Source organism: Ranitomeya variabilis, chromosome 2 (genome assembly GCF_051348905.1).
Source record: "Ranitomeya variabilis isolate aRanVar5 chromosome 2, aRanVar5.hap1, whole genome shotgun sequence".
Lineage (NCBI taxonomy): Eukaryota > Metazoa > Chordata > Amphibia > Anura > Dendrobatidae > Ranitomeya > Ranitomeya variabilis.
The window spans coordinates 244,070,971-244,094,263 of NC_135233.1; the positions used below are offsets into that span (position 1 = coordinate 244,070,971).

General features: G+C 46.0%; 1 protein-coding gene across 2 annotated transcripts in view; it reads right to left on the reverse strand.

Moving 5' to 3' along the window:
* Positions 1-20,307: 20,307 nt before the first annotated feature.
* ADAMTS13 (ADAM metallopeptidase with thrombospondin type 1 motif 13) overlaps positions 20,308-23,293 on the reverse strand; it is a 72,068-nt gene continuing 69,082 nt past the window's right edge. Inside the window, exons 30-32 of one of the 2 annotated variants that reach the window (XM_077284345.1) lie at positions 22,167-22,343; positions 21,876-22,054; positions 20,308-20,738 (exon numbers count right to left, since the gene is read on the reverse strand). In XM_077284345.1, coding sequence (XP_077140460.1) covers positions 20,550-20,738; positions 21,876-22,054; positions 22,167-22,343 — 545 coding nt within the window. In that variant the 3' untranslated portion in view covers positions 20,308-20,549. The remainder of the gene's footprint in view (positions 20,739-21,875; positions 22,055-22,166; positions 22,344-23,293) is intronic. The other variant, XM_077284346.1, reaches the window with a different exon arrangement.

The window sequence follows — 23,293 nt, forward strand, 5'->3', positions numbered from 1 at the left end:
GTAGCATTATCTGTCTTTTAGTTTTTGGGATCGCCACGAAATGTGTACATTTATTTTATTTACCCCCTACCAAAATCTCTCCTGTCCAAGTAAATGATTATAACTAGTATTTTTTCATGTTCATTAAGATCAGCATGAACAGAATTGCATATCTTGGCTACATACGACTGTGGTAATTACGCCCCTGCCTCACACACACACACACACACGCACACGCACACGCACACACACACTACAGATATCACACACACACACATACATACTACAGATATCACACACACACACATACTACAGATATCACACACACACACACACTACAGATATCACACACACACACACTACAGATATCACACACGCACACACTACAGATATCACACACACACACATACTAAAGATATCACACACACACACACACATACTAAAGATATCACACACACACACACACACACACACACACACACACACACACACACACACACACACACACACACACACACACACACACACACACACACACACACACACACACACACACACACACACCAGCCCTCTCACCTCTCCTCGCGCTCTGCTGCAGCATCTTCCTCTGACACAGCCAGACGCTGAATGATGACGTCATCCAGCGGCGCTGTCTGTGTGAGAGGAAGCGCGGGCAGGAAGCAGGAATACAGATCGCTGCAGCTCCGCAGCTATTTTCTCTTGTAGGCAGCGGATCTGCAGGGATTTCTTCCTGCCAGCCGCAGCCAACATGCAGGGGCCCCCCTCCACCTCCGGGCCCATATGCGGTACGTCCACACATTTTGGGAGCCGGCGCTCTGCAGCTTCTCTGTGCCGGCTGTCAGCTTGACAGTCGGCACAGAGAACAGCCGACTCCTAGACCGGGGGCGGCAGAATGCAGCCGCCGGGGGAGACACTGCGGACCGCCGAATTAGGCGGCCCGACTGCGCCCCCCTGCCGGCTGCCCCCCCTGGATACGCCACTGCCTGGGCCCCTGACCTGCCGGGCCCGGTCGCAATGGCGACCTCTGCGACCGCGGTAGGTACGCCCCTGCTGGCATGTAATACCTGCACTAAATCCTTCAGAACTCGCTATTTATGTTTGGTCTTTAGCAGCAACCTTTAAAAAAAAAAAAAAAATCCTTGCTTATGCTGACAACTTATGTCTTATATGCTGATAATGATACTTCCAAAATTGAATAGAGAACTTGTTTTCACCTGACGACCCCTTTATCACCAATCTTATCCATAGGATAGGGGATAACTTGTTGATCAGTGGGAATCTGCATTGATCAGCATAATGCCTTAAGGCCCCGTCTCACATAGCGAGATCGCTGCTGAGTCACAAGTTTTGTGACGCAACAGCGACCTCAGTAGCGATCTCGCTATGTTTGACACGTACCAGCGACCCGGCCCCTGCTGTGAGATCGCTGGTCGTGTCGGAATGGCCTGGACCTTTTTTTGGTCGTTGAGGTCCCGCTGACATCGCTGGATCGGTGTGTGTGACACGGATTCAGCGATGTCTTCACTGGTAACCAGTGTAAACATCGGGTTACTAAGCGCAGGGCTGCACTTAGTAACCCGATGTTTACCCTGGTTACCATCGTAAATGTAAAAAAAAAAAAAAACAGTACATACTCACATTCCGGTGTCCGTCAGGTCCCTTGCCGTCCACTTCCCGCACTGACTGACTGCCGGCCGTAAAATGGAAGTACAGCACAGCGGTGACGTCACCGCTCTGCTGTTAGGGCCGGCGCTCAGTCAGTGCAGGAAGCAGACGCCAGGGGACGCGAAGGTAAGTATGTAGTGTTTGTTATTTTACATTTTACACTGGTAACCAGGGTAAACATCGGGTTACTAAGCGTGGCCCTGCGCTTAGCAACCCGATGTTTACCCTGGTTACCCGGGGACCTCGGCATCGTTGGTCGCTGGAGAGCGGTCTGTGTGACAGCTCTCGAGCGACCACACAGCGACTAAACAGCGACGCTGCAGCGATCGGCATCGTTGTCTGTATCGCTGCAGCATCGCTATGTGTGACGGGGCCTTTAGGCTGCCGTTACACTAGCAGTATTTGGTCAGTATTTACATCAGTATTTGTAAGCCAAAACCACGAGTGGGTGATAAATGCAGAAGTGGTGCATATGTTTCTATTCGGGTATGTGCACACGCTGCCGATTTTGCTGCAGATTTTTCCGCAGCGGATTTGTAAAATCCGCAGTGCAAAACCACTGCGGTTTTCACTGTGGATTTTCACGCGGTTTCTTCTGCGGATTTTCAACTGCACTTTCCTATTGGTGCAGGTTGAAAACCGCTGCAGAATCCGCAGAAAGAAGTGACATGCTACTTCTTTTTTTCCGCACGGAATGTTCCTCAGCATGTGCACAGCGGTTTTTTTTTTTCCCATAGGTTTACATGGTACTGTAAACTTTGGGAAAACTGCTGCGGATCCGCAGCGTCAAATCCGCTGCGGATCCGCAGCAAAATCCGCACATGTGCACATACCCTTATACTTTGCCTCTGAGTCCCTTTCCACCTGCGAGGAAAACGGACGAGTGCAATCCGATAAAAAATCGGATTGCACTCAGACCAATGTTATTTAATAGGTGTCTTTTCATTTGCGATTTTTTTTTTTCTCAGCCGAAATCGGACTGAGAAAAATCTGGGTCGGCTGAGAAAAAAATCGCAGCATGCTGCGTATTGCTGCGATTCTCGGACGAGACTCGCCAATGCAAGTCAATGGGTGCGAGAAAAAAATCGCACAGCACTCGCACCATGCGAGTTCTGTCCAATTTTTACGCACCGGTGTCCTTTGAAAAGCCGGCAATTCAGCGCTGTGTACAGTAAAATCACACTGACAGGTTAGCATAGAGTAGATATATACACATAGAATGTGTATATATACATATATTTATGTCAGTGAGACACCTATATATGTATATTTATATTTAATTCAGCGCTAGATGGCATAAAAGCCGCTAATTCAATTGCCGGCTTTTGCTCTCTCCTTCCCAAACCCTACAGGATATGAGACATGGTTTACATACAGTAAACCATCTCATATCCCTTATTTTATTACATATTCCTCTTCACTAATGTAAGAAGTGTCTGTGTGTCAAATTTGGGGGCTCTAGCTATTAAATTAAAGGGTTAAATCGCGGAAAAAAACTGGCGTGGGCTCCCGCGCAATTTTCTCCGCCAGAGTGGTAAAGCCAGTGACTGAGGGCAAATATTAATAGCCTAGAGAGGGTCCATGGTTATTGGCCTCCCCTGGCTACAAACATCTGCCCCCAGCCACCCCAGAAAAGGCACATCTGGAAGATGCGCCTATTCTGGCACTTGGCCACTCTCTTCCCGCTCCCGTGTAGCGGTGGGATATGGGGTAATGAAGGGTTAATGTCACCTTGCTATTGTAAGGTGACATTAAGCCAGATTAATAATGGAGAGGCGTCAATTATGACACCTATCCATTATTAATCCAATTGTACGAAATGGTTAATAAAACACACACATTATTACAAAGTCCTTTAATGAAATCAAGACACAGGGTGTTGTAATATTTTATTATTCTCTTAATCCAGCTGAAGACCCTCGTTCTGTAACAAAGTAAAAATAAACAATATCCCATACCTTCCGATGATCAGTCACGTCCCACGATGTAAATCCATCTGAAGGGGTTAAATCATTTTACACCCAGGGGCTTTGCTAATGCAATTGTGCTCCTGTGTGTAAAACCCCGGCGAATGAATGAAATGCAGGGTGACCTGTATTTACCTTGAGTTGCGGTGATGTGCCCTCTGCTGGATGTCCTCATGAACTGGAGCCTGGTAAAAGTTCCCACGCTCGAGTTCATATGAGGACATCCAGCAGAGGGCGCATCACCGCAACTCAAGGTAAGTACAGGACAATCCTCTGCTTTCCATTCAGTACCAGGGGTTTTACAGGCACGAGCGAGTGCATTAGCACAGCTCCTGGCTGTAAAATGATTTAACCCCTTCAGATGGATTTACATCGTGGGACATAACGACGGAAGGTATGGAATATTGTTGTTTGTTTTATTAACTTTGTTTCAGGACAATGGTCTTCAGGTGGATTACCAGTATAATAAAATATTACAACAACCTCTGTCTTTATTTCATTAAAATACTTTGTAATAATGTGTGTGTGTGTGTGTTTTATTTACCATTTCATACTATTGGATTAATAATGGATAGGTGTCATAATTGACGCCTCTCCATTATTAATCTGGCTTAATGTCACCTTACAATAGCAAGGTGACATTAACCCTTCATTACCCCATATCCCACCGCTACACGGGAGTGGGAAGAGAGTGGCCAAGTGCCAGAATAGGCGCATCTTCCAGATGTGCCTTTTCTGGGGTGGCTGGGGGCAGATGTTTTTAGCCAGGGGGGCCAATAACCATGGACCCTCTCTAGGCTATTAATATCTGCCCTCGGTCACTGGCTTTACCACTCTGGCAGAGAAAATTGCGCGGGAGCCCACGCCAGTTTTTTTTCTGCGATTTAACCCTTTAATAGCTAGAGCCCCCAAATTTGACACACAGACACTTCTTACATTAGTGAAGAGGAATATGTAATAACAGAAGGGATATGAGATGGTTTACTGTATGTAAACCATGTCTCATATCCTGTCGGGTTTGTGAAGGAGAGCGCAAAAGCCGGCAATTGAATTAGCGGTTTTTATGCTATCTAGCGCTGCATTAAATATACATATATAGGTGTCTCACTGACATAGAATAGGCATATATATGTGTATATATCTACTCTATTCTAACCTGTCAGTGTGATTTTACTGTACACCGCGCTGAATTACCGGCTTTTCAAAGGACACCGGTGCGTAAAAAACGGACAGTAATACGGATGTCATACGGATGATGCGATTACAAAAAACGGATGATGCGATTAAAAATCGCATTGCACTCGCATGACAATCGCATACGTTACATCCGTTTTTTCGGTCCAGATTACGGACCGTTTTTTTTCTCGCAAGTGGAAAGGGGCCGTAATTGTTCCACTCCTGGTTTTGACTTACAAATACTGATGTAAAATACTGACCAAATACTGCTAGTGTGACGGCAGCCTAAGATTTGAGCAGCAGTCACATACTCGGTCTGATTTCCATTCTTGCTCTATTGTATCCGGCAGCCCCATTGAGAATAAGTGGCCATCCAGCCTGCAGCTCCATTCTGTAATGGGAGAAAAATGGATGGATCATCAACAAATCTGTTTGCCATAGACTTCAATATAAAAAAATGAATCCAGTTGAGATCAGTTTTTGTTTTTTTCCCAGACGGGCACAAAAAAAGTTGGATCTGCACAACTTTTGCTGCTGCTGAATTAATTCTAATGGATCATTACTGGACATGTTAACATAGCCTAAGGCTAGCAGCATAAGCCTTAGGCTATGTTTCCACGTGGCGTACCGGCAGCGCTTTGAACGCAGCGGACACCCGCCTCGTCCAAAGCGCTACCGGCTTTGGCTACTTTCACACATCCGTCGGTACGGGGCAGTCGCAAACCGTCGGCCCGACGGACGTTAATTGTGCACAACGTGGGCAGCGGATGCAGTTTTACGACGCATCCGCTGCCCATTGTGAGTTCCGGGAGGAGGGGGCGGAGTTCCGGCCACGCATGCGCAGTCGGAAATAGCGGAGCTGACGGACAAAAAACTTTACATTTAACTTTTTTTTTGTCACGACGGACCGCAAAAACACGACGCATCCGTCGTTACTTAAAGTCAATGGCAAAAAAAAAAACGGATCCTGCGGGCACATTTGCAGGAACCGTTTTTTTGCCAAAAAGTCGGAAGTGTGAAAGTAGCCAAAGTACGAGCGGTGATTCCACATGTATCTTTCCAGACCGCAGCATGTCTGTTTATCTTGCGGAGACACTCCATCTCCACAAGATAAATAACACAGTCTATGAATGTGATGCGGTGATTCAATGAACACATGCGGAATCACCGTGTGTACAACGGGGCAGTGCTTTGGGCGGAGCAGGGTATCTGCTGTGTCCAAAGTGCAGAGATTACGCCCCGTGGAAACATAGCCTTAACCCCTTCATGACCCAGCCTATTTTGGCCTTAATGACCTTGCCATTTTTTGCAATTCTGACCAGTGTCCCTTTATGAGGTAATAACTCAGGAACGCTTCAACGGATCCTTGCGGTTCTGAGATTGTTTTTTCGTGACATATTGGGCTTCATGTTAGTGGTAAATTTAGGTCGATAATTTCTGAGTTTATTTGTGAAAAAAACGGAAATTTGGCGAAAAATTTGAAAATTTCGCAATTTTCACATTTTGAATTTTTATTCTGTTAAACCAGAGAGTTATGTGACACAAAATAGTTAATAAATAACATTTCCCACATGTCTACTTTACATCAGCACAATTTTGGAAACAAATTTTTTTTTTGCTAGGAAGTTATAAGGGTTAAAATTTGACCAGTGATTTCTCATTTTTACAACAAAATTTACAAAACCATTTTTTTTAGGGACCACCTCACATTTGAAGTCAGTTTGATGGTTCTATATGGCTGAAAATACCCAAAAGTGACACCATTCTAAAAACTGCACCCCTCAAGGTGCTCAAAACCACATTCAAGAAGTTTATTAACCCTTCAGGTGTTTCACAGCAGCAGAAGCAACATGGAAGTAAAAAATGAACATTTAACTTTTTAGTCACAAAAATGATTTTTTCGCAACAATTTTTTTATTTTCCCAAGGGTAAAAGGAGAAACTGGACCACGAATGTTGTTGTCCAATTTGTCCTGAGTACGCTGATACCTCATATGTGGGGGTAAACCACTGTTTGGGCGCACGGCAGGGCTCGGAAGGGAAGGAGCGCCATTTGACTTTTTGAATGAAAAATTGGCTCCAATCTTTAGCGGACACCATGTCGCGTTTGGAGAGCCCCCGTGTGCCTAAACATTGGAGCTCCCCCACAAGTGACCCCATTTTGGAAACTAGACCCCCCAAGGAACTTATCTAGAAGCATAGTGAGCACTTTAAACCCCCAGGTGCTTCACAAATTAATCCGTAAAAATGAAAAAGTACTTTTTTTTCACACAAAATTTCTTTTAGCCTAAATTTTTTCATTTTCACATGGGCAACAGGATAAAATGGATCCTAAAATTGGTTGGGCAATTTCTCCTGAGTACGCCAATACCTCATATGTGGGGGTAAACTACTGTTTGGGCACATGGTAAGGCTTGGAAGGGAAGGCGCGCCATTTGACTTTTTGAATGGAAAATTAGCTCCAATCGTTAGTGGACACCATGTCGCGTTTGGAGAGCCCCTGTGTGCCTAAACATTGGAGCTCCCCTACAAGTGACCCCATTTTGGAAACTAGACCCCCCAAGAAACTAATCTAGATGCATAGTGAGCACTTTAAACCCCCAGGTGCTTCACAGAAGTTTATAACGCAGAGCCATGAAAATAAAAAAAATATTTTTCTTTCCTCAAAAATGATTTTTAGCCCGGAGTTTTTTATTTTCCCAAGGATAATAGGAGAAATTGGACCCCAAATGTTGTTGTCCAGTTTGTCCTGAGTATGATGATACCCCATATGTGGGGGTAAACCACTGTTTGGGCGCACGGCAGGGCTCGGAAGGGAAGGCACGCCATTTGGCTTTTTGAATGGAAAATTAGCTTCAATCATTAGCGGACACCATGTCGCGTTTGGAGAGCCCCTGTGTGCCTAAACATTGGAGCTCCCGCACAAGTGACCCCATTTTGGAAACTAGACCTCCCAAGGAACTAATCTAGATGTGTGGTGAGCACTTTGAACCCCCAAGTGCTTCACAGAAGTTTATAACGCAGAGCCATGAAAATAAAAAATTATTTTTCTTTCCTCAAAAATGACATTTTAACCCACAATTTTTTATTTTCCCAAGGGTAACAGGAGAAATTGGACCCCAAAGTTGTTGTGCAGTTTCTCCTGAGTACGCTGATACCCCATATGTGGGGGTAAACCACTGTTTGGGCACATGCCGGGGCTCGGAAGGGAAGTAGTGACGATTTGGAATGCAGACTTTGATGGAATGGTCTGCGGGAATCATGTTACGTTTGCAGAGCCCCTGATGTGCCTAAACAGTAGAAACCCCCCACAAGTAACCCCATTTTGGAAACTAGACCCCCCAAGGAACTTATCTAGATGTGTGGTGAGCACGTTCAACCCCCAAGTGCTTCACAGAAGTTTACAACGCAGAGCCGTGAAAATAAAAAATCATTTTTCTTTCCTCAAAAAAGATGTTTTAGCAAGCAATTGTTTATTTTCACAAGGGTAACAGGAGAAATTGGACCCCAATATTTGTTGCCCAGTTTGCTGTGAGTACGCTGATACCTCATATGTGGGGGTAAACCACTGTTTGGGCGCACATCAGGGCTCGGAAGGGAAGTAGTGACATTTGAAATGCAGACTTTGATGGAATGGTCTGCGGGCGTCACGTTGCATTTGCAGAGCCCCTGATGTGCCTAAACAGTAGAAAGCCCCCCTAAGTGACCCCATTTTGGAAACTAGACCCCCCAAAGAACTTATCTAGATGTGTGGTGAGCACGTTCAACCCCCAAGTGCTTCACAGAAGTTTACAACGCAGAGCCGTGAAAATTAAAAATCATTTTTCTGTCCTCAAAAAAGCAAGCAATTTTTTTTTCACAAGGGTAGCAGGAGAAATTGGACCCCAACAGTTGTTGCCCAGTTTGTCCTGAGTACGCTGGTATCCCATATGTGGGGGTAAACCACTGTTTGGGCGCACGTCGGGGCTTGGAAGGGAGGGCGCACCATTTGACTTTTTGAACGCAAGATTGGCTGGAATCAATGGTGGCGCCATGTTGCGTTTGGACACCCCTGATGTGCCTAAACAGTGGAAACCCCTCAATTCTAACTTCAACACTAACCCCAACACACCCCTAACCCTAATCCCAACTGTAGCCATAACCCTAATCACAACCCTAACCCCAACACACCCCTAACCACAACCCTAACCCCAACACACCCGTAACCCTAAATCCAACCCTAACCCTAATCCTAACCCTAATCCCAACCCTACCCACAACTGTAACCCCAACACAACCCTAACCCTATCCTTAACCCTAACCACAAGCCTAATCTTAACCCTATTTCCAACCCTAGCCCTAATTCCAACCCTAAGGGTACCGTCTCACATAACGATTTACCAACGATCACGACCAGCGATACGACCTGGCCGTGATCGTTGGAAAGTCGTTGTGTGGTCGCTGGGGAGCTGTCACACAGACCGCTCTCCAGCGACCAACGATGCCAAGGTCCTGGGTAACCAGGGTAAACATCGGGTTACTAAGCGCAGGGCTGTGCTTAGTAACCCGATGTTTATCGTGGTTACCAGCGTAAAAGTTAAAAAAAAAAAAAACGTACATACTCACATTTCGGTGTCCTTCAGGTCCCTTGCCGTCTGCTTCCCGCTCTGACTGAGTGCCGCCGTACAGTGAGAGCAGAGCGCAGCGGTGACGTCACTGCTGTGCTGTGCTCTCACTTTCCGGCCGGCAGACAGTCAGAGCGGGAAGCAGACGGCAAGGGACCTGAAGGACACCGAAATGTGAGTATGTACGGTTTGTTTTTTACTTTTACGCTGGTAACCACGGTAAACATCGGGTTACTAAGCGCGGCCCTGCGCTTAGTAACCCGATGTTTACCCTGGTTACAAGCGAACGCATCGCTGGATCGCTGTCACAACGATCCAGCGATGACAGCGGGAGATCCAGCGACGAAAGAAAGTTCCAAACGATCTGCTACGACGTACGATTCTCAGCAGGGTCCCTGATCGCTGCTGCGTGTCAGACACAGCGATATCGTATGGATATCGCTGGAACGTCACGGATCGTACCGTCGTAGCGATCAAAGTGCCACTGTGAGACGGTACCCTAACTCTAATTCCAACCCTAACCCTAAGGGTATGTGCCCACGTTGCGGATTCGTGTGAGATTTTTCTGCACGATTTTTGAAAAATCTGCAGGTAAAAGGCACTGTGTTTTACCTGCAGATTTACAGCAGATTTCCAGTGTTTTTTTTGTGCGGATTTCACCTGCGGATTCCTATTGAGGAACAGGTGTAAAACGCTGTGGAATCCGCACAAAGAATTGACATGCTGCAGAAAATACAACGCAGCGTTTCTGCACGGAATTTTCCGTACCATGGGCACAGCGGATTTGGTTTTCCATAGGTGTACATGGTACTGTAAACTTGATGGAAAACTGCAACGAATTCGCAGCGGCCAATCCGCTGCGGATCCGCAGCCAAATCCGCTGCGGATCCGCGGCCAATCCGCTGCGGATCCGCGGCCAAATCCGCTGCGGATCCGCGGCCAAATCCGCTGCGGATCCGCGGCCAATCCGCTGCGGATCCGCGGCCAATCCGCTGCGGATCCACAGCCAAATCCGCACATGCCATAACCCTAACCCTACCCGTAACCCTAACCCTACCCCTAGTTCTAACCCTAACCCTAGTGGAAAACGAAAAAAAAATATATATATATATTTTCTTTATTTTATTATTCTCCCTACCTATGGGGGTGATAAAGGGGGGGGGTATTTATTATTTTTTTTATTTTGATCGCTGTGATAGAACCTACCACAGCGATCAAAATGTACTTGTAAGGAATCTGCCGGCTGGCAGATTCGGCGGGCGCACTGAGCATGCGCCCGCCATTTTCCAAGATGGCGGCACCCAGCGAGGAGACGTCCGGACACCGGGAGGATCGGTAAGTATGAAGGGGTGGTGGGGGGGTGGATCGGAGCACAGGGGGGGTGATCGGACCACAGGGGGGAGCGGACAGGAGGACGGGGGAGCCGGCAGGCGGACGGAGGGGACCGGACCCCATAACGGAGCACTGGGGGGGCGATCGGTGGGGTGGGGGGGGTCACTTCAGGTTTTCCAGCCATGGCCGATGATATTGCAGCATCGGCCATGGCTGGATTGTAATATTTCACCTGTTTTTTAGGTGAAATATTACAAATCGCTCTGATTGGCAGTTTCACTTTCAACAGCCAATCAGAGCGATCGTAGCCACGGGGGGGTGAAGCCACCCCCCCTGGGCTGAAGCACCACTCCCCCTGTCTCTGCAGATCGGGTAAAATGAGAGTTAACCTCTTCACCCGATCTGCAGGGATGCGATCATTCCATGACGCATACGCTGCGTCATAGGTCGCATTGGCACCGACTTTCATGACGCAGCGTATGCGTCAAAGGTCGTGAAGGGGTTAAGGTACCTTCACACGAAACGACTTTGTAGCGATATCGCTAGCGATCCGTGACGTTGCAGCATCCTGGCTAGCGATATCGTTTAGTTTGACATGCAGCAGCGATCAGGATCCTGCTGTGATGTCGCTGAATAAAGTTCAGAACTTTATTTGGTCGTCCGATCGCCGTGTATCGTTGTGTTTGACAGCAAAAGCAACGATACCAGCGATATTTTACACTGGTAACCAGGGTAAACATCGGGTTACTAAGCGCAGGGCCGCGCTTAGTAACCCGATGTTTACCCTGGTTACCAGCGTAAAATGTAAAAAAAAAAAACAGTACATACTTACATGCGTCCCCCACACTGACTGAGCGCCGCAAAGTGAAAGCACAGCACAGCGGTGACGTCACCGCTGTGCCCTGCTACTGCCGGCGCTCAGTCAGTGCAGGAAGCGGACGCCGGGGGACGCATGTAAGTATGTACTGTTTGTTTTTTTTTTACATTTTACGCTGGTAACCAGGGTAAACATCGGGTTACTAAGCGCGGCCCTGCGCTTAGTAACCCGATGTTTACCCTGGTTACCCGGGGACCCCGGCATCGTTGGTCGCTGGAGAGCGGTCTGTGTGACAGCTCTCCAGCGACCAAACAGCGACGCTGCAGCGATCAGCATCGTTGTCGCTATCGCTGCAGCGTCGCTTCATGTGAAGGTACCTTTAGGCTATATTCACATGTCCCGTAATGAACAAATAGAACGGATCCAGCAGCAATCTGATGACAAGTTTTGATAGAATTCGACTTTTCCCGTACATACAGAAGTCTCGGCACTACCGTTTTGAAGAGTGGCTGGAGCTTTGCAGGGAGTGGTGTGACAGCGCAGCAAGCAGTATCAGCGTAATTTACAGTGGCATGTAAAAGTTCTTTGGAATGCACTACCCAGGTTAATAAGATTAATTGCCAATCCCCACAGTTTTAAGCGTGCCCTAAAAACGCATTTGTTCAGACTGGCCTACCGCCTCAAAGCATTAACCTAACTATCCCTGTGTGGCCCATTCAAAAAACTTAAACCATAATCAGGTTCCTCTCATCATGTTCTCATACACTTTATGCAGTTAATAGCACTCTGTGTCTGTACTGCTACATACTTAGGCAGTTAACTGGTTCATGCAGCTTTACATGAACACCCGAGCCTTAGGGTATGTGCACACACTGCGGATTTCGCTGGGTCCGCAGCGGTTTCCCATAAGTTTACAGTACAATGTAAACCTATGGGAAACGAAATCCGCAGTGCACATGCTGCGGAAAAAAACGCGCGGAAACGCAGCGGTTTATATTCCGCAGCATGTCAATTCTTTGTGCGGATTCCGCTGCGGGTTTTCACCTGCTCCAATAGAAAACTGCAGGTGTAAACCCGCAGAGGAAACCGCGATAAATCCGCAGTAAAAACCGCAGCAGTTTTGCACTGCAGATTTATCAATTCCGCTGCGAAAAATTCCGCAATGGAATCCGCAGCGTGTGCACAAGCCCTTTCACTATGGCTGGTCCGAATAACTAAAGCAATTGTTACCATCCACCTCTCGTGTCTCCCCTTTTCCTCATAGTTTGTAAGCTTGCGAGCAGGGCCCTCATTCCTACTGGTATCTGTTTTGAACTGTGATTTCTGTTAGGCCGGTTTCACACGTCAGTGGCTCCGGTACGTGAGGTGACAGTTTCCTCACGTACTGGAGACACTGACACACGTAGACCCATTAAAATCAATGCATCTGTGCAGATGTCATTGATTTTTTGCGGACCGTGTCTCCGTGTGCCAAACACGGAGACATGTCAGTGTTCGTGGGAGCGCACGTATTACACGGACCCATTAAAGTCAATGGGTCCGTGTAAAACACGGACCACACACGGACCTTCTCCGTGTGCAGTCCGTGTGGCGTGCAGGAGACAGCGCTACAGTAAGCGCTGTCCCCCCCACATGGTGCTGAAGCCGCGATTCATATCTTCTGTGCAGCAGCGTTTGCTGCATAGAAGATTTGAATAATAGTGTTTAAAAGAAAGATCTATCTGTCCGCCGCCCTCCCACCCCCTGTGCGCCCCCCCCCGCTGTTCTGAAAATACTCACCCGCTTCCCTCGTTGGCTGTCGATGCTTCCTGTGCTGGCCGGCCCTTCTACTGTATGCGGTCACGTGGGTCCGCCGATTAGAGTCATGAATATGTGGCTCCACCTCCCATAGGGGTGGAGCCGCCTATTCATGACTGTAAATGAGCGGCCCCACGTGACCGCATACAGTAGAAGGGTCGGCCAGCACAGGAAGCAGCGACAGCCAACGAGGGAAGCGGGTGAGTATTTTCAGAACAGCGGGGGGGGGCGCACAGGGGGTGGGAGGGCGGCGGACAGATAGATCTTTCTTTTAAACACTATTATTCATATCTTCTATGCAGCAAACGCTGCTGCACAGAAGATATGAATCGCGGCTTCAGCACGATGCAGTGTACCACACGCGTGGGTACCACACGCTCCGTGTGGTACCCACTCGGCACACGGGCGGCACATGTGTGCCGCACGTATGGCCTACGTGAGCTCACGGGCACACGGACACATAACTCCGGTACCGATTTTTTCCGGTACCGGAATTATCTGGACGTGTGGGACAGCCGTTATGCTGTAATGTCTATTGTCTGTACAGATCCCCTCTATAATTTGTAAAACGCTGCGGAATGTGTTGGCGCTATATAAATAAAATTACTATTATTTATTATTATTATTATTAAGTTTGTGCACCCCTGGTCAAAATTACTGCTATTGAGAACAGTTAAGCAAGTTGAAATGATCTCTAAAGGCCTAAAGTTAAAGATGACACATTTTGTTTGCATTTTAGGCAAAAACATATGTAGTATTTTTTATTTATTTATTTATTTATTTTTTTAACCTCAAGATTAGAGGAGGCTGGGTTTTCATAAAGCTGGAACATTTGTATCTCCTGGCCTTTCCTAACGATGATGGCGAACAAGCCTAACAGGATAATTAAGGTGTGAAACCTTGCTCAAAGTTATCAGAGCACACACATCTCCAAGGGACCTCAAACTTTTGCATCAGTTCCCAAACTTTTGCATGCCACTGTACATTAGAAAAATGGCATAAAATGACGACAAACAGGAGTACAGAAACATATTCCAATAATCCTGGAAATTTCTGTCATAATTTACTTAATTTTTCTGTTGAAATTCTGATGACTCTGCTCCGTTACTAGTCTCCTTGCACAGTTTTACCCACTCTCCAGATCATTGGTGCTGTTGGCCAGGACTGGTGTACATACGGCAAAACCGAACAATCAGCGGTATGTGTCATTTTTCATATTACAAAAAATGATTACAAAAATGCAAGTTTTATTAATCACAAAAAACCCTACATATTGGCCCTATATAAAGACATAAAACATATAAGTGTAAAAAATAAATAAAAGCCTTCTGTAATATAACTTATTCCTGTGCCCCATTACAACCCTGGGCTCCTCACTGCAGCCCCCCATCCCGGCACGTTCTGTAATGGGGCGACTAGGATGGAGTTGCTATGAGGAGTCCCTGGAATCGCCTCCATGTGTGGAGAGAAAAGCACCGTCTCCTCTGAGGGGAAAAAAGGGGCACAAACTACTCACCCATAGCAACCAATCAAATTCAGTCACTCATTTTTACAATCTGTAAAAGGGAATTTGATTGGTTGCAAAAGGGCGAGTGGTTTGTGCACCTTTTTTCCCCTCAGAGGATGAGACGGTGCTTTTCTCTCCACACACGACTGAAATGAGTCATTTTATGTCACTTTTGACCACGATGATATCGTCCGTGTGTAACAAGTAGGTAAAGAAATAAAAGATGTCATAAAATGACATAATCCTGCAAATCGCCATTCACAGTCTAATATTAAGATGTATTTAGCTAAGAAACAAAATGGTGGCATTTGACAAACTGGCTAAAGTGGAGCAAATTTATCAAAATTAATTTTGCCTCTCTTTTTCTAGTCATATATATTATTCGCATTTATTTTACACCACGTCATGGCCAGCGTCTTTTAGCACAACATTTAGCCCCGAAATAGGGCACCCGGCGTTTCTAAAGTCTACTCGTTTCAGACCCTCAAGTCCGGAGAGAATTTCTGAGACATTTTGCATTGTAAGTCTCATAGTTTTGTGGTGAAATTAGCTCATAACATGGGGTACAACGGGAAGCAGCGACATGGGCACAAGTGACTGAAAAAATGGATTATGGGAGGTGGAGCCGCATATTCATCACTGTAATGAGCGGCACCACGTGACCGCTCATACAGGACAAGCTGCGGCGCTGAGAGGAAGCATCGAGGGAGCTGGGTGAGTATTATATTTCCAGCGGGTGGGCGCACAGGGGGTGGTGACAAGGATCTTTATTTTAAACACAAAAAAAATAAAAAAACAATGATATTTCATTCCTTCTCTCCAGCGAACGCTGCTGGAGAAAAGAAATGAATGGCGGCTTCAGCACCACAAGCTGGGGGGACAGCGCTTACTGTAGCGCTGTCTCCTGCACGGCACACGGACAGCATCCGTGTGCGGTACGTGTTTACACGGACCCACTGACATGTCTCCGTGTTTTTCAAACGGACACACGGTCCGTGAAAACACGCTGACATGTGCAGAGACACATTGATTTTAATGTGTCTACGTGAGTCAGTGTCTCCGGTACGTGAGAAAACTGCCACCACACGTACCGGAGCCACTGACGTGTGAAACAGGCCTTAATAGAAGTAACATACATTTATTTTTATTTTTTTTCCACCAGATGTTTTTCAAAAATTTCTTTAGGAAAAAAAATGCTCCAAAAGATTTTTCCAAATATTTTTCGAATCAATTCTCTAGATTTTTTTTTCATCTGCCCCCCCCCCCTTAAAAAAAAAACAACCTTACCTCCCCCATGTGGATTTCCCATTGAACTCAATAGGGTGCTTATTCCAAGAGTATTTAAATATGATATTGATACAGATTCTGCTCCAAATGCTCTTTGAATAAGTGCACATAATGTATCTTTTTTTTTTTGCTTTACACAAAAAATGCTCCAAAATTGACCTTCCAAATCCGCGACATGTGAACTTAGTCTAACCCTGTTAGGGCAAAAGGCTGTGAAGAAAAAAAAAAAACACTTCAAAACTACATGGATCACTGACGTGGATTTCCCTTAAAATAAAAAACATGTCTGCCTCAAAAAAACTACATGGGTTTTTCTTAAGCTGAATTTTTCCGGCTAAGTTCCATGTCCATGCATCTTTTTCTTAATGGGGTGGGGTTTTTTCTGTTTCTGTTAATTCAGTAGTCAGTTTTGAAGCAGAAATGCTTAGTTTTTTTAAGTGGATTTTGAGCCTGATCTTCTTTAAAAAATCACATAAAAAACGCCTCAAATTCTCTTTGGATAAGTTTCCAATTCATTTCAATGTGATATTTTACTGTGGCTTTTTTTGTCAATGATTAAAAATTACTCAGTGTGAACATACCCTAAGGCTATGTTCACACGTTCAGGATTTCCATCCTTTTTTTTTCCTGACTGATTCTGCAGGTCTCTGCAGAAAACGCAGGTGCGTTTTTTGGTGCGTTTTTGGTGCGTTTTTGGTGCGTTTTTTGGTGCGTTTTTTAGTGCGGTTTTTTGTGCGTTTTTTTATGCAGTTTTCTCTGCAAATTGTCTGTGTTTGACACAAATAAAGCTTTAACTGCAGTGGGGGAAAAAAAAAAAAGAAATGATGTCATTTCCTTGTCCAACCCTTTTCTTCTTCCATCCTCCATTTTGGGACTAAACACCAAAATGAGTGGACGTGTTTTGAATGACAGCGCTCCGCGTTTTGCGCCGCATGCGTCACTGCAGCACACGCATCCGGGCGCAGAGGACGCAGCAAGTTGCATTTTTGCTGCGTCCAAAATCAATCAAAAAAAGGACGCATGCGGCGCAAAACGCAGCGTTGTGCATGCGTTTTGCTGCGTTTTACTTTGCGTTGTGTGTTGCGGCGCCGACGCTGCGGCGCACAACGCAAATGTGAACATAGCCTAAGTGCCACGTATTTAAGTGCCACGTGCCACGTATTTAAGTGCCACGTGCCACGTATCTCAGTGCCACGTGCCACGTATTTAAGTGACACGTATCATGTATTTAAGTGACACGTATCACGTATAAGTGACACATGTCACGTATTTAAGTGACACGTATCACGTATAAGTGACACGTGTCACGTATTTAAGTGCCACGTATTTAAGTGCCACGTATCCCACGAAGATTTTCCATGGAGAACAGACACATCCAGAGATATGTCTGCTCTCCACGGATGCAGCAACACACTGACAGGAGCCATAGTTCCTGTCGGTGTGTCACTGCGCATGCGCGAGCGAGTTTACCGGCGGTCATTGACCCCGGCACTCTCGCTTAACGGCAGTGCTGCGTGGGAAAGTTCAACGCAGCTGTACTGCTGTTAACCGAGACGCCGGAGTCATTGAGCTCCGGGACAGTACGCGATACACTGCTAGGAGCTTCGCTCCTGGCAGTGTGTCGCCGGAGAGCAGCCGATCGGCGTGGGACACTCGTTTTATGGATTCTGCGGACAGGGAGTATGGATTTGGTTTATTATTTTGGGATTTTTTCATTGAGGATCGAGGGCTTCGCCTACAAGTGTGCTGTTGGTGAGTATATACTCTGTGTTACATGTTGTATGTACTGTACTGTGTGTCATGTATGTGTACTGTGTGTAGGTGTTTGGTGTAACTTTACCGTTGTGCTAAGTCGCCGGACACAGGGACAACTCTCCCATCCTAATACCGGATGGGAGTAGTAGTCCATACGGCGACTTAGCACAATGGTGGCACTAGCGTCGCATGGGGACACGCACACACACACGCACACACACACACACACACACACACACATATATACACACACACACACACACACACACACACACACACACACACACACACCAAATCAATCAAACGGCCGACACGATCCCCATGCGCCGGTATGCCTCCATGTCTCTCCGCCCACGCACTTCCGGCCCCGCACTTCCGCCGGCTTCCCCGCACTTCCGGCTGCAGCGGTTCTGCACATCAAACCGCAGTAAAACACGCAGATATATTTTTGATCTGCGTGTTTTACTGCGATTTTGACCTCACAATGGAGGTCTATGGGTGCAGAACCGCTGCGGTTCAGGACGAAGAATTGACATGCTCCTTCTTTTTTCCGGGAGCTATTCCGCACGGCTTTTTTTTTTAAATTTCCGGACCATGTGCACAGTGTGTCCTGTTTTCCATAGGGTACAGTGTACTGTACCCTGCATGGAAAACAGCTGCGGAACCGCAGCGGCAAAACCGCCGCGGTTCCGCGGTAAAAAACGCACTGTGTGAACATGGCCTAAGTGTGTTTTCCCATTGAAATCAATAGGAAGAGCATTTAAAGGGTTATTTCTGCCGCTGCCACAGGGAGCTATGCTCTTTCCGTATCTACTATTCATTTTTTATGGGGATTGCTTACACGGCGTAGCATATCCGTGCTTGTCTCTGGCAGCCTGGACCTAAAATAACTGATTTCCTCTTCAGACAATAAAAGGTAGGTATAAGCCCTAACAGCGTTTTTCATGTACACTTTTTAGTATGTTTTGCTCCAAATTCCATGTTAAAAAAACATTGTGTGAATTTACCCTGATTTATTGCTAACATTCCAGTTCCTAAATTTCAGTTCCATCATTAGAGACCTATGTGGAAAAGAGGGCGACACAGACCCTTAAATTCAAGGGGGGCACAACATTTTGTCTTCTATCTGGCGCGTCATCTTTGAGCTCCGCAAACCAGGTGATTAAAGCAGATAGGTGCTGACTTGACTACGCTAGTACCACAGATTCCTACACAGAGCTCCGCAGTTGTTTGTCATTAACTGTCTGCGCTCCGCATAGGCAGCGACTGAGATAACAAGGCTCTTAGTATGATGAAGTGGGCTTTGTCATCTCAGTTGCTGACTATGTGGAGCTCAGCAGCCAACCACAAATGCGACTGCTGCGCTCTGCATAGGCAGCAACTGATATGACAAAAGCTGCAATGTGCGGTCATATAGTAATTGTAATTTTGTGAGGGCGAGATAGAGACCTTCAGGAGGAAGTTGTCACAATTTTTTTTTTTTTAAAGGGTGATTTTTAGGGGGCCCAAAATACTCTCTGTACCCCAGCGCTGACCACCCACGCCACACCAGAGTTTTGCATGTGTGAATAGGATCGTTTCTCCAGCAAACTCGATCTGCGTCATTCAGATGACTGGGACAATTGAAGACATTTCTGCCGCGTGACGTGTCACTTCTTCTTCAGGACATCCTACTGTTAGTCTGGAGGAGAACTGGGGTTTGTGGAAACTTCTCTGAACCTGTCGCGTGTCACAGAACAAACAGGTGACATCATATATCATGTGCTGCGGGGCGGGCGGGATATTTCTGCACAGTCATGTCTGTCGTACACAGGAGCATCTTGAGCAGGATTTGCTTGTCCTCATTTTTACGCAATCAGTGTTGGTTGGAAGTCATGTGGTGACAGGGCTGGCACCAAAACCTGGTATAGGTGGGCAGGTGCCCAAATTAGACTCGGGGGCATATATTGTCACCCAATGGTCCATATAAGCTCTGAATCTGGGATTAGTCATTTTTTAATATGAGGAATTGGATACCAACTAATTGGACTCCAGAGACTGAGAAATAGGAGGAGCGGCGTCCACCAGCAGCACAGAGTATTTCAGGGAAGAAGCGATTATTTTAGGGAGGGCGATTTCAGATAGAAGAAGCAGTCACAAGGCAGCACAGAGTATTTAAGAGGGGGATATCGTATGAGGCGGTGATCTGTCCTTCATGTGGTGATGTTAGGAAGGGCTATATGTGACATGGGTACACCGTGATGTGAAGAAGGAGAGAAAAGCGAAATTGGACTCCACAGTTTGAGAGATAGCAGAAGAAGCTTTAACCAGCAGCACAGAGTATTTCAGGCCCTCAATTGTAGTGATGTCAGTTAAGGGCAATGCCGTGATATTAGCAGATATAGGTAAAATACAAGAATGTAAAATAAAATGGAGATATAATATCTTACACTGTTATGTAGGGTTTTTTTAATCTAAGGAGTCTCCCAGGTATTACAAACAAGTGGTGGATTATCAGAATGTAAAAAACTATAAAATTACATAAACCGTATATATGTGTCCGCAACTTGGAGACACAGCCAAGTTTTTCTCTAATTTGTGGCCAAGTTCATGGAAGATGCAGAATGATTGGGGTCATTTCCAAGCTCTCAGGTGAGATCATCATTAGGTGCTGTCCTCCTGTGCCCGTTTCTGCCTTCCTCGCTCCCTCGCCCAGTACTGGGCCCGGACGCTGACTCTGTCCTGTGAGAAGTCGCCATTGAATTCTATCTCCGCTTGGCTTCCTAAAGACTCCCAATAAAATAAATGATTCCCGTGGAAGGCGGTGGACTTCAGTGTCTTCATGTCTCGAATCTGAAAAACATAATCTGAAATGTTAAAATAATGGGGGTGGGGGGTGGTAAGAGTGTAAAAGTGCCATCTAAATATGTAGCAGTATTATTTCAGTGTTGCCCTAGGAACTGCACAATTTCTGAGGTCTCAACCATCCTCACAGTGTACACTAACCTCTAGTGACAGGCCGTGTAAAATTTATATCAAGACAATATTTGTTGTAGTCCTTGGACTCCATTATTCTGGTACTACATAGCACTACTATGTGGGAATTACATGTCCATACTATGTTACGTTTTTGTCATTGTTTGGTGGTATAATTTTTATGGCAGTTTAACTCATAATTTTACCTACGTCCCTTTATATGCAAAGCGTCTCCACCTCTGGTTCACAGAATAGCAGTGCTATGTAATAGTTGCATTACAGTATTATTGTATGTGGGCACAGTTTAACAGTATTATGTAGGAGCTGTATGACAGTATTATGTCAGCACAGTGTAGCAGAATTATGTAGGTGATATATGACTTATGGTAGCACTGTATGGTAATGTTATATAAGATCTGAATTGACCATATTATGCAGGCACGGTTTGGTGGTATTATATAGGAACTGTATGAGAGTATTATGTGAGCACTGTGTAGTGGTATTATATAGCAGCTGTACGGCAGTATTTGAGCACTGTATAATAGTATTATGTAGGCGCTGTATGACAGTATTATGTGAGCACTGTATACTGGTATATAGGATCTGTATGACAGTACTATGTGGGCTCTGTATGGTGGTGTTATATAGCAGCTGTATAACAATATTATGTGAGCATTGTATGGTGGTATTATATAGGAGCTGTATGACAGTATTATGCAGGCACAGTATAGAAGCTGTATGACAGTATTATGCAGGCACAGTATGGCAGTATTATATAGGAGCTGTATGACAGCATTATGTAAGCACGGTATGGTGGAGCTACCAATAAATCTCTGATATTAATGATAGATACTTGTAACTATTCATCTCAATTATCCCAGGGACAACACTTATTGTCCTGGAAACATGAAAGTTTAGGGTTGGGGAGAAACCGAGAATCACATTCCCATCTCCTACCTTCGCCCACATCGCCCCAATGTGCCTATTTGCAAATTCCCACTTGTGCCTACTCACCAGGATATAATTTGAGTTTGTTTCGTTGTGTCCTAAGTTCAGATCCATATACAGGGCGTGGATAGCTATGGTAAACGTGGGGGGGACATCAATGAAAACACGACATGCCGGAGAGCCCGACTTTGGTTGAACAGGATTCTGTATGTCGCCTTGCATCCCAAAAAGTTGGACATCACAGTCTGTAGAAAGCACAGAGATTCATGGCAGGTAGCATGGTGACTGGGGGTAAAGCTATAGCAGGTGCAAATTTAGCAGTTGTACATGAGGTATAGGATATCGCAGATTTTATACCTTGGTGGTAGCTCTCTGCGGCTGATCTGCTCCAGTATGCCAGTGCAATACCGTTACCAGGAAGAAATTGTCGCTGTCGCACTGTTAGGGTGTTTGATCTTGCAGTCACAGTCACCGATGAGAGACGTGTGCACGATTTTCTCCACATGGCTCTGCCATAAAACAGCACCAGTTCCCCTATGGTCAATAGATAAAAAAGTGATGTTGATGGCATGCCAACTCTTCTAGAAGATCCAGGAGACTTCTGGAAAAAGAAAGGCTTTCCTGGAAAACTCGTTAAATCTCCCACGCCGGGGCACTATCCTTTTTTGGATAGAGAGGAGCAAAGCACAACAATGGGAAGAAGTGGAAATCTGAGCCTGAGATGTGTAAATGAGGTAAGGGGGTCTGTAAACTGTGGGGGTCTGGCTTGATTTGGCTAAGTATGGGGTCTATACAGTATATCTTTCTTATTAGTGCTGATTGTTTCTGTATCTGTTTAGAGGGTTTGATGTATGCTGAACTGGCTTGTCCTAAAATTAGTTGGGCACCATTCAGAGGTGCTTGGCATCCTATGGGCCCTGCTGTTTGTTCTTATCTTTGGAACCACCATGATGGACCATCTCTAAGGGTACCGTCACACATTGAAATTTCCATCGCTACGACGTTACGATTCGTGACGTTCTAGCGATATCGTTACGATATCGCTGTGTCTGACACGCTACTGCGATCAGACACCCTGCTGAGAATCGTACGTCGTAGCAGATCGTATGGAACTTTCTTTCGTCGCTTGATCACCCGCTGACATCGCTGGATCGTTGTGTGTGACAGCGATCCAGCGATGTCTTCGCTTGTAACCAGGGTAAACATCGGGTAACTAAGCGCAGGGCCGCGCTTAGTAACCCGATGTTTACCCTGGTTACCAGCGTAAACGTAAAAAAACAAACAGTACATGCTCACCCGTCGGTGTCCTTCAGGTCCCTTGCCGTCTGCTTCCTGCTCTGAGTACCGGCCGGAAAGTGAGAGCAGATCACAGCGGTGCTGCGCTCTGCTCTCACTGTACGGCTGCACTCAGAGCAGGAAGCAGACGGCAAGGGACCTGAAGGACACCGACGGGTGAGCATGTACTGTTTGTTTTTTTACGTTTA